The following is an 11,989-nucleotide window of genomic DNA, read 5'->3' as shown; positions in this document are numbered from 1 at the left end:
TATGTGTGTATATATGCACGTGTGTGTGTGCGTAGAGAGAGAGACTGGTGACCAATGTATGTTAGTATACACAAGGTAGCTCAGTGGTTAAGAGCGCCGGTTTGGTAAGCCAGAGGTTGTGGGTTCGTATCCCACCGGGGCCTCCACTCCCCCAAGAGGCCTTACGTCACGAAGAGCATCACAATCCCCGAAAATCACAAATTAGCATCGTACGGTGTTCAGTGGGCAGAAAAATGGAGCGTCCTCAAATGCACCACAATTGTCCTCAGATGTCCTTTTAATTTCATCTCCACTCATCTTAGCGCAATAACAACATAAAGTACACACCACATAAATACACGACACACCCAAACGGTCGACAAGTCCGCAGTCGGGACGGACACCGACTAAAAGTTCCAAGTTTGGGTCATTTGCGAGCCGTGCGGCTTGCACGTTATTTGTTCCACTTGGAGGAAATAGGGAAGGTACGGCAACGGTTCGGCCCATTCCGGCGTCTGTGGGCGTCGCGAAGAGTTTCCGTGGTTCAGGGGAGAAAAAAAAAAAGCGCAACATTTTGGCAGTAGGTTTCGTTTCGTGGTCGTCGTCGCTTGTGCTTCTTTTTACTTTTTTTGTCGTCGTCGTTCAGAACCAAACCACAACACGTGCACCTGAGTTGACGTTGTGGTCAGAGTTAGCGTCAAAAGTTTTTTTTCTTTTTTTCCTCCCAACTGTAAGTTGCTGTTTAAGGCAGACGTCGTAAACTGGGGACGGACGGACGCGCCCCCCCCCCCCCTTTCAAACTTTGGGCGTCCCGCCGCCACAATCGGGCGCCGGCGGGGGGGCCCTCTTCCTCCTCCTCCCCCTCTTCGTCACGCTCGACCCTCCCTCCTCTTCCCCCTCACCCTCTTCGTCGTCGTCTTCCTGGTCGCGGCGGGCGCACGTCGACGACAGTGACGAGAGTTTGTCGCGCAGTTCGGCCTGCGTGGGGACCTGCAGGCTGATTTCTGCCGTCAGCGCGTCGGGGCCTGGAAGAGCCAAAAACCGCTCAAGGTTTCGGAACTCGAGGAGGATGCCGATACCGGCCGCCGATACTTAAGGGGGCCCTCCGGAAATCCGAAAGCGGACGTGGAGTAAGTCCTCCTGGCCAGTGGGTGGCGCTACACAATACATCAAATCCGTATCGGCGCAAAGGAAGAAAGGTCCTTGGTTCATAATCATCGAAATTATTTGTATCAAAAGTACTATTAGTATCCGGGATTATTCTGGAGAGAATTCTTGTTCCAGAATCGAACGTTCCTAAATGGTATTGTTATTTTACGATAAGGTGACAAGGGGGGGAAAAAAAAAAAAAAAAATCTCCCAATATGTATAACTATTTAATTTAATAATGATTTAATCATAAAAATTTATTAATTTAATCTAATCGATAAATATTGTATACACACATACATATATATACATCAAGAAAAAAAAAAAAAAAAAAAAAAAAAAAAAAGAGTTGAGCGCAACTGCTAAACGAACGTGAGCGTAAAGAGAAGCAAATGGGTGGGTACCTGTGACGGGCGAGGTGGCGCTGTTGTCCTCGCCGCCCGAGTGCAGGAAGACGTCGAGCGCCTCGTGGTCCGACATGTCCATCAGGTCCATCTGCTCCAGCATGTCCACGTTGACCTCCATGGACGACATGCTGCCTATTGGCCCTGCGAGCGCGTCGGGACAGCGAGAGGATCGGCGTTATTATTTGGGACCGGGGGAGGCGTCCAGCAGGGGGCGACGACGAGCCCGGCAAACCCACGCAGGGATGAAAACTTTTAGCTGTCTTGAAATCATTTTATGTTATCATTGTAAATAAAGGGATGTATCAATGTATCTTCACTGGGTTCAGATTAAAAAAAAAAAAGATGAAAAATACATAAATATTTTCCTGCATTAAACATTTATTATTGAATATGGAACCCCTGAGGGGTGAATATTTGAAAGCGCTGCATGCATTACGTATGGAATACTATGAGGTGGTCTTGGGGGGGGCGGCGTCAAGGAGGATCTGAGAGATGATTGGCCAATGCGGAGTAGAGAGCGAAGACAACCATTGGCTACCGTACCTCGAGGACGTTGGGAGGGCGGAGCAAGGCCGCATGGAAGGAGAGCACAAGAAAGAAGAAGAAAACCACGGGGGAGGAGTCACGTTATTTCACTGGCGACCCCCCCTTGAGCCAAAGACAACTGGAGTGGGCAAATTCAGTTTTTGCGACTGTCGGCGGACATTCCTGAAGTGCACTGAGCGCCTTTCCGGATTCATCAGAACCAGTGCAACACCGGGCCAACACCCCCAAAGTGAACTTTGGAGACTGAAGACTCGGTGAATGATATTTATCATCTTTCATGAAATACTGACGAGATTTCACAAGTGCACTATTTGTCTATTTGTCGGGTTCTTGGTTTTCTTCCGAGCCGACCGAGGTGATCCGAACCCGGAGTCGCTCTTTGAAACTGAAGATGACGACAACACACCTCCTCAGCTCCGAATCGTATTAAACGTGATTTAAACCCGAAATGTCAGAACCCGACGGCGAGTTCTGCAAAATCAAATATCCCGAAGACTTTAGACATGGCAACGGCCAAGAAATAAATCTCTGTCGCATAAAACGACCGATGGAGTTCGCCCGCGGCAGTTGTGAGCGGCTACGACGTCAACCCAAACGGCGCCGCCGCCGCCTGACCTCGTCTCTCGGCGATCTGGAGGTACCCCGTGGACAGGTACTGCTCCACGTCCTGCTGGAAGGCTTCCTCCAGAAACTTGTGTCTGTCCTTCAGCTTCGGCTGCCCGCCGGTGGATTCGGCGCCCGCCGGCGCCTTCGCGGCGAGATCGGCGCTCTCCGCCTCCGCTGCGAACGCAACAAAAGTATTAGCACGCACGCATGGAAATGGGCCTCGGTGAGATTCTGGTGCTGGATTGCGATTGGTGGAGACAAAGGTGGTGGTGGTGGGGGGGGGGGGCGCAAATTGCGATTGGACCAAGTCGGACATTTCAGGACGATGACGAGCAGTGTGTGCGTGCGTGCTTGTGTGTGTGCGTGTCGTGTATACAGCCCGCAGTGCGGGTCAAAAACGTCTCTTTGGATCTCGTCAGCCGCAAACATTTGCAGCTCTCATTTTTCCTGCCGGAAAAGCAACTCGTGATGTGACTCACGACGCCGTTGCCGCTTTTATGTCTTTTTTTTTTTGAATGTTTTAATCCATTTTTTTTAACTCAGCATTTACTTTTATTTTCGAGATGTCATTTTGTTTATATTTCATGATATATTTTTTCTATTTAGGGTGGCATGGTGGATCAGCTGGTAAGGCATTAGCTTCATAGTTCTGAGGACCCGGGTTCGATCCCGGCCTCGCCTGTGTGGCGTTTGCATGTCCTCCCCGTGCCTGCGTGGGTTTCCTCCCGCATCCCAAAAACATGCAACAATAATTGGAGACTCTAAATTGCCCGTAGGTGATTGGTTGTTTGTCTCGATGTGCAGTGATTGGCTGGCGACCAGTTCAGGGTGTAACCCTGCCTGTTGACAGCTGGGATCGGCTCCAGCACTCCCTTGCGACCCACATGAGGATAAGCGGGAAAGAAAATGGATGGATGGATTTTTTTACATTTCAAAAAATATATATTTATTTTTTATGTTGCTGTTTTGTTTTTTTTCTTTTTTTACCAAAGATTTTTTGTCTTTATTAAATTTATTAATTTAAATAAAATTTCTTACATTTTTAATGTGTACGTTTAATTTTTTTTCTGGCGCTTTTACTCAACATTTTAATGTTTTTTTTCTTCTTTGTAGTCTGTAGTCTACAGACATGACAAAAAAACCCCCCCAAAAAAATCAAAACGACGCTGAAACAGAATTTAAAACAGGAAGTGACCGTATTACGAATTTGAACAATTACGACCCGAGTTCCGACCCGAACGCGATTCTCGGGCCACCCCCCATCAGCGAGGTCACTGTCAGTTTCTTCGCTCCTTCATTTGCGCGCGTGCGCTCGTCCGACAACATCCGCGCGATGAAGAAAAGGCCCCGCGGGCTAAATATGAGCAAATGCTAAAAATAGAAACACTCGGAGCGGCGAGAACATGCGGCGGCGGCGACGGCGCAGGATGTGGCTGAGCTGCCGAAGATGAGGAGGAAGAACGGGATTAGAAAGAGGAAGTTTGTGGCAGGTGCTTTCATCAAGTGCCGAAACGATAAGAAGCTCATCAGGAACGGTCTGAATTTTTTATTTTTTTTTTTAAATCCTTAAAATAACTCGACCACACAGAAGCACGCACACAATATTGGCAGTCTGGGAGAAGTGAGAAGGCTCCCGAGGGAGTCGATGGTTGGACGCCGCGACGCCGTTCAAGCATGCGCGGCGTTGAACCCGTCAAGTGCAGGACGAACACGCGCGACGACGCTACAGCGCACACCGCCAGTCGACTGTCAACCCGTTTTCGACGCTCGAGAGAATCTGCGATCGTTTTCCAAGTCCGAGTTCCGTGGCTACAAAAGCAAAGCGTAGAGAGTCTCTGTCGCCAAAATAAACAAGTTGACAACCGCGTTTTTCTGGTTCAATAATATGATAGTGCGGCACGGTGCCTCAACTGATAAAACGTTCGCCTCACAGTTCTGAGGACCCGGGTTTGATCCTAGCCCCGCCTGGGTGGAGTTTGCGTGCTTTCCCTGTGCTTGCGTGGATTTTCTCCGGGTGAGCACTCCGGTTTCCTCCCACATCCCAAAAACATTCGACATTAATTGGACACTAAATTGCTCCTAGGTGTGATTGTGAGTGCGACTGTTTGTCTCGATGCAACCCTTGTGAGGATAAGCCCCAAAGAAAATGGATGGATGGTGTGGTTCAAAACCGGTAGAGCTATTGGACAAAATCTTGAGGAACTGTTGCACTTTGAAGGACCTTTACAGGTGGCAAAATGGCCGCTTCAATCCAAAATGGCGGACTATTTTTTTTTTTTTTGGGGGGGGGGGGGAGAGGGGGTCTCCTCGTGACGAACACGCCTCCCAAATTCCATCAGTTAAACGAGATCATAAATGTGATGAAATTTGGATTTGTTCAAAACAGGACGTGTGCGTAATGTCAGAAAATCGATGGGTGTTTTTCAAAACAAAAGCAGATGTCTGCCACTGTCTTCTTTCAATTCAACACAATCAGATAATTCAAAAAAAAGAAAAAAAAAAAAAAAAACAACGTAAGACTTCAGAAACTGGCCCATATTTACTCTCGAGGGGCTGAAATTCCCTAGTTACCATTACCGTGCCATTCCCCGCAACCCTTGTGAGGATAAGCAGCAAAAGCAAAGGGATGGGTGGATAATCTGATAATTATCGTCCGATACACAACGAGTCACCCTTTTTTCCATTGCGGCGAGCCGGCGACGTGCAATCGTCGACCAGCAGTCTTGTCGCTCTTTCCATAAACGTGAGCGCGACGTCGCGCCTGCGCTCGAAAAGCGAACCCGCGACAGGATAAACCGGGTGACGTAAACGCGGCGGCGCTGCCTGCAATCTGCCACTTCCTGCGGCACTTTTCCATCTATTTGTCGCTATAGAGACGGCGGGTCGGCGCAGGGGAAGTGGCTTCTCGCTGCAGACGCCACGGGGAGCCGTTCGGGCTGCGGGTTTACCAACACAAAAAAAAAAAAAAACAGAAGCGAGAGTTCCTGCTCGGGCCGCCGAACGCTCGACGAAAATCGCCGCGTAGCGAGTGCGACAATCGTCGGTGCGCCTCCGGCGTAGAAGTGATATCGGAGAAAGTAGCGCGACGTGTAGGTAACGTTTCAGTTGTGGCGAGGGTTGTCGTCGGGGTTTTGGTTTTCGCTGTTCGGGTGAGAGTAGAAATGAGGTCCAACTATTGGGGGTTGTGCTAGCGGAGGGTTTCGTTTCTGGTTAGGGTTGCGATTCCGGCTTTTTGGTTCCATTTGGGTTTGTGTTGGGGCTTCTGTGCTCAATAGGGTTTGGGATCTGGGTTGGGTTTCACTTCAAACTCATGGTCCGGAGAGGCTAAGTGTTAGCATGACGGTTAGCCAACGGTTACATTTAGGAATCTATTTGACAGTTCCTCCTTCTTCTTCTTCTTCTTTTCCCTTCGGCTTGTCCCGTTAGGGGTCGCCACAGCGTGTCATCTTAGATGAACGCATATTTGTTTGGCACAGTTTTACGCCGGATTCCCTTCCTGACAAAACCGCTCGCGTACGGCACCCGGTACTCCCAGGCGGTCTCCCGTCGAAGTACTAACTGGGACCAAATCCGCTTAGCTTCCGAGATCTGGCGAAATCGGGCATATCCATAACTGAGTCACGGCATCCGTGTTTATAATACTGAGGATTTTACTTCTTGTTATGCTAACCCCAACTCCGCGCTGAATATTTGTTTCTGGCATCCCAGAGTTTCTGAGTCCCCAACAGCAACAATCGAATCACGATTTCTTCTGTTGCGTCCTTCAAAACGGCGAACCGCCGCCACCAGGGATGCGCGTCGCTGGATTTTGGCGGGCGATTTGTCCTCCCCGCCTGGCAAAAAAAAAAAAAAAACCTGACGAGAGAGAGAGAGAGAGAGAGACCGCCATTGTGATCGCGACGGTCTTCAGAGACCCGCTTTTATGTTCCGATCCGGAAAACGTTGAGCTCCGGTCCCAGAATCCCCTTTGGTCGACGCCAACAATCATCAATAATCCAGCGACTGTGAAATATAACGTTTAGATCCGCTCGCCGGGAAGCTTAAAATGAGGCGTCATCTCCCAGGTCGACTCGTCGGCTGCTAGCGGGCTAATATTTCATTTCGCAGACAAACGTTGACGTTTCTGCCCCCCTCCCGTTAAGCCCCTCTCGGCTCGCCGGGTATTTCTAGCTGCTCGCTAAAAGTGTTCGGGGTTTGCGCCAAAGGCGTCGCCCGAGCTGCCAGTCACAAACACGCCGTCGCCCGTTTTGCCCTCCAACGCCGACGAGATTTCAACGCGAGCGCTCCGGAGGGAGCGCGAGGCGGAACGATCGCTGCTTCCGAGGACGGGAAAGACGTCAATCGGCCTCATTTTGTCGCGGTGTACCGAGCGGGGACGACGTTTGCGATTTTCCGTTGGAATCGTCATTTAAAAATAATATTTCTGCTCCCAAATATAATGTTTAGCTTGTTTCAAAAATGTGGGAGACTGTGGAAATGAACGCCCATTGAAGTTTTTTTTTTTTTTTTTTTAAGTCTTAAAAAATCAAGTACGGACAAACTCGGATAATCAATCTTCTTCGTTGGCTGTCGAGCCGGAAGTCCATCCATCCACCCATCCATTTTCTTTGCCGCTTATCCTCACGAGGGTCGCGGGGAGTACTGGAGCCTATCCCAGCTGTCGACGGGCAGGAGGCGGGGTTACACCCGGAACTGGTCGCCAGCCAATCCGGGCCGGAAGTGTCCCGCAAAAACAACTTCCTCACATTATTGTCTCTACATTTAAATGTTAGGAAATTAATATTTAAAAAAAAAAATACGTACTAGATAATAAACACAAAACAAAAAGATAAATAAAATATTAGAAGGGAAAAAAAAAAGTCAAAAATATGAGGAAAAAAGCTAAAATATTGGATGAAAAATAGATTTGAAACTACAACAAAAATATTGGTAAATATTAAATGACAAATAGAAATATAGACCAAAAAGTCAAGAATATATGATAAATTAAAAAATGATTAAGTACATAATTTTGGGGGGGTGGAGGGAATATTGAATGAAAGTGATAACGATAAAATGCGAATTATACATTTAGTTGCACAAACATTGCACACATTCTGAAATGTGTTTTTAAAAGTAATAAACATAACACCGATGGTGCACAATACAAAAATATTAGATGACCAAAAATACAGAAACATCACTGTCGCCCCGGCTGCCTTCTTCTTGTCAAGTTTGTGTCTTTTTTTTTTTCTCCCCTTTCTCAGCCCGTCTGCGGCGTGCACTTGACGGGACTTTCATCCTTATCTCAACGCCTTTCATCGATCAAGCGTTTCATCCTCGGAGTCGACGAATATCAAATAGCGCGAGGCGGGTATCTAAAATTAAACAAAGCCTCGGACGTGTTACGGGCCGCGTCTTTTTTCGGAGACCGATCGAAAACGTTTGCACAGACACCGACAGATAACGGAAGCAATCAGCCCCAAACTCTTTTTTTTTTTTTTTTTTTTTTTTCTTCGTCCTTTTGACCCTTTAAGCTCCTCGCGGCGAGTCTTCGGCCGAGGACAGATGGGAAAAGTACGGAGGATGACGGCGCTCGCCTAATTAGCCGCCCCGCGGGGCGAGCGTGCAGGTGATGCGACGTTTCCTGGCGCCTTCCCGGGATTCTCAAGTCCGCCCGAGATGATTCATCCGCCCGGCAGGCAGACAAACGGCGACGGTAATCTCCCACTAAAACGCTTACGGCACTAAATGTCGCTAATTGCCGATGTTATTAGCGTGCTGCCTTCAGATACGCTAATGTTGTGCTAACACGCGGTAATGGCGAGTTTCTGCCTCACTTCACTGGACATTGTGTTGCCCCTTCTCGTGAGCATGCGTTGGCCACCTGGGGGCGCTATAACACGCGTATCTAGAGGATCGGGACGAACGGCAAAAAGTGAAACCAGTCATAGTTGTGTTTCTAGCATTGCCCAAAAAAAAAATAAAAAATAAAAAAAAAATCTGAGAACTGGACAATCTGCAGGTGCCGAACTGCAAGTATGCGGGACCCACTGTACAAATTTACGCAAAGACGATCAATTCTGCAGTCGCTGCGATTCGATTTGCGCCGTCGCACTCGCAAATCTGCGCAAAATTTGTTACGACTAGAAATACATAGATATTGAAAGATATCGCTTATTTTGTGTAGTCTTGACCAATGTTCCCTCTAAAGCTGCGCAATTGCGCACTTGTCGCGCACTCTCAGCGCACGTGAACCGCAGCCTGACGGAAGCACACCGTCTTTCTATTTCCTAGTTTACCTGACACCGCCACCCTCCGCTCTTAAAGGGGTACACTCATAATTACAAACAGAACGCACACCTGCAACTTTATATCTGCGGGCATGACTGACCGCACCCGTACATTTTTCAAATGTGAGCGACTGAATTCTGTATATAAATATTACTTCACAGAGGACAAAGAAAAGATGCCTGTGAGTATTGTTGTATTACAATTACAAGCAGCTACTTGCTCAACGGTTTCGAGTTACCAGCCAAAACTTCGAATATGCCACCACTCGAGTGTGCAAGTCGCTGAACTGTGAATCCATCCATCCTTTTTCTTAGCCGCTTATCCACACGAGGGTCGCGGCCAATCGCAGGGGACTGAACTGTGAATATGCAGTAGAATTACCGTACTGTTCTGTATCTGGTGCCCTTTCGGGAGGGGGTTATTTGGTCTCTGCAGAGGCTTTAAGGATGGTATACACACACTGCTCTAGAGCCGTCACAGGAAGGAGATGGGAGGGCGGGGGTTGGCGCCGGTATCCCAGGCCGGCCGCCCGCCGAGATGCAGCAGGCGTGTGGAATGCTGCCTTTTGGAAACCATCTGCCAGTGCAAATTGAGACGGGATGCGAAGCCAATGTTCTCGTTTGGAGAGTGGGAGGACGCCGCGGTGGGGGTGAAAAGATACGAGCACGTCGACTGGTAGTAGACGAAGAATGCATCGACGCACAGAGAGATGGATGCATGGACAGGTCATATTGCAGTACACATTTTTTTAAAGGTCGTGGTATGAGCTTGAGCATCACAATTATAATGCAAGTACAGAATTTCTGAAGGAGTTACAATGTAACCGTTAGTTGCCACCGACGTATATATCCGTCAAGTTCGTTTTTCAACAGGTCGGGATGGAAGAGGGTGTCTGAAACGCACATTTGAAAACTGCTGTAATGACCGACGCAGCCCTGTAGATGGCATCGATGTGGTTTTTTTTTTTTACAGATCAGGACTGTTTTTTGATTAAAAGATAAAAGTTTGGGCTAAGAATCTCATCTTTTTAGATCGATTATGAGGGAGAGAAATGCAAACATCTTGAAAGTCGGACAAGTTTAGGCGTTGGACGCCCCAACACGACGAGTCATAATTCTCACCCCCCCCCCCCAGAAAAAACACATTATAGCCGCAGAAAAAACACGTTTTATCAGCTTTTAGCGAAACCAACCCATGTTCTCCGCCCTATGACTAAATTGCATAAAAAATTAACAAAGAAACCATCATATTTATCAAGTCTACGATGTCTGTCCGGCGCTAATAGTGCCGCAGAGCACATTATTCTGCGGGTCTTGGAAGAGCAGTCCAAAACAGCTACGTTGAAAACAGCTGAGAGTGAAAGCAAGTTGGGATGAATGGCTGCTTGGATGAAAGCACAGATTAGCGTAAATATGAAAAGATGCGTGACGAGATGAATGCGATCCGTGAAAACAACTGTCACCCGGGCGCTCTCGTCGCAGCGAGAGCTGAACTGGGTCAGAGCCTCCGATGTGAAAGCCCGCCATTCATTTCGAATCATGCCTGTCATCGTCTTATCGCTAATTAGCTTACCGTGGCGCTCCTAATCGTCACGCTCGCCATTTCACACGCTTGCCGTTTTGTTAAGAGCAGCGCGATCGATTAAGTATCAAATAAGACCATGTTTACTTCCCAAACGGTATCAAATAAGACCATGTTTACTTCCCAAACGGCAGCCTATCCGTATACAAAAAAATAGATCCTTTTATCAACTATTTCATGTCTATTAATAACGTTGTTAACCCTCTGAACATCTGGATGAAACGATAAGAGGAGGCCGAAGTTAGCAACATGCTAATTAGCGCATCGTTAAACGAGGTCACGTTCCATTTTCGCTCGTCTTATTTTTAGAGCTGCGAGTGGCTGGTTCAAATGGAGAGCAATGCAGAATCCTTTAAAAAAAACTTGAAATACATACAGTAATGACAGTTAAAACAATATTGAGAAATTCAGCCCTTTTGCCGCATTTTTTTTTAAATCATGGACATTGTGCTGCTCCTTTTGGTCACTCGGGTGCTGTATGCTACAGACAAATAACCAAAGATGACGGTCGCAACGGGTCAGTATCCCACAGTAAAACTAGTTGCTCTTCACAGAGGATAAAGAATATATTAATAAGGCAAAACTATGGGTAGTCTCTTATTTTTTCCTTACAAGCCAGAGCGAAATAAAACAAACAAAATCACCAAAAGTGCTCTTACCCAAAACTTTTTTGATTTAGCATGTTAGCCGTTAGCTCCCACATAAATGCGCTAATTATTAGTGATCAACAAAAGCCAAATTTTCTCAATTATGTTCTTACTAGCAGTGCTTTAGGCCTAAAAACATTTGCTAGCTACTGTACAACTTTCTATTAATGTTCCCCTACGTGCCGACGTGGTGAAGCAGCATGAGGCTCAAACTAGCCAAGGTTATTTTTGAACACCAAGTAACGAGCAACAATTTTACGCTTATTATAATGAGGCAATTTGAAGTTTTGCGTCAAGGTCGAAATTCTCCTCCTCCTCCTCGCCCAGAAATAAAACTAACTAGCGCGAAAACTCTCGGTTGTTGTTGTTGTTTTTTTTTTGCGGCTCCTGTCTGATCACATCATTACACCTTGGCCCAAGGAAGAAGCAGCAAAGGATTGTGGGTAAAACAAATAACACAATGGCGGCAGGTGGAAGGGAAAGGGGATGAAAGCCTGGAGGATGAGAAGAGGTGAGGCGGGGGAGGGAATCGTGGAGGGGGGGGGGGCGCGCTGGTAATAATGGAAGCAATAAAAAGGGCCATTCCATCAAGCGTACACCCCCCCTCCCCCTTCACTATGATCTTGTGCCATGCGCGTGTTCGCGATATGAGTCAAAATGAGTCACATCGTGTTATCAATCGGCCACTTTTCGCCGCACAACTTTTTGCGGGCGTGCGCTCGCGTCGCCGAAGGCCGCGATGAAGCAGCAGGCCGACTCCCACGCGCGCTCGATAGTTGTTACGATTTTGCGGCGACGACA

At 47.6% G+C, this 11,989-nt stretch overlaps 1 protein-coding gene across 8 annotated transcripts in view; it reads right to left on the bottom strand.

Annotated features, from left to right (window-relative positions):
* Positions 1-27: 27 nt before the first annotated feature.
* The window catches only part of dtnbp1b (dystrobrevin binding protein 1b), a 45,749-nt gene continuing 33,787 nt past the window's right edge, over positions 28-11,989 (bottom strand). For 7 of the 8 annotated variants that reach the window (XM_061820578.1, XM_061820570.1, XM_061820597.1 and 4 more), the window contains 3 exons: positions 2,697-2,861; positions 1,533-1,676; positions 28-1,004 (listed from right to left, as the gene is read on the bottom strand). In XM_061820578.1, the coding sequence (XP_061676562.1) occupies positions 775-1,004; positions 1,533-1,676; positions 2,697-2,861 (539 nt within the window). In that variant the 3' untranslated portion in view covers positions 28-774. The remainder of the gene's footprint in view (positions 1,005-1,532; positions 1,677-2,696; positions 2,862-11,989) is intronic. The other variant, XM_061820631.1, reaches the window with a different exon arrangement.

The sequence above is a fragment of the Syngnathoides biaculeatus genome, chromosome 1 (genome assembly GCF_019802595.1).
Source record: "Syngnathoides biaculeatus isolate LvHL_M chromosome 1, ASM1980259v1, whole genome shotgun sequence".
Classification (NCBI taxonomy): Eukaryota; Metazoa; Chordata; class Actinopteri; order Syngnathiformes; family Syngnathidae; genus Syngnathoides; species Syngnathoides biaculeatus.
This window is presented reverse-complemented; position numbering and strand designations above follow the sequence as displayed.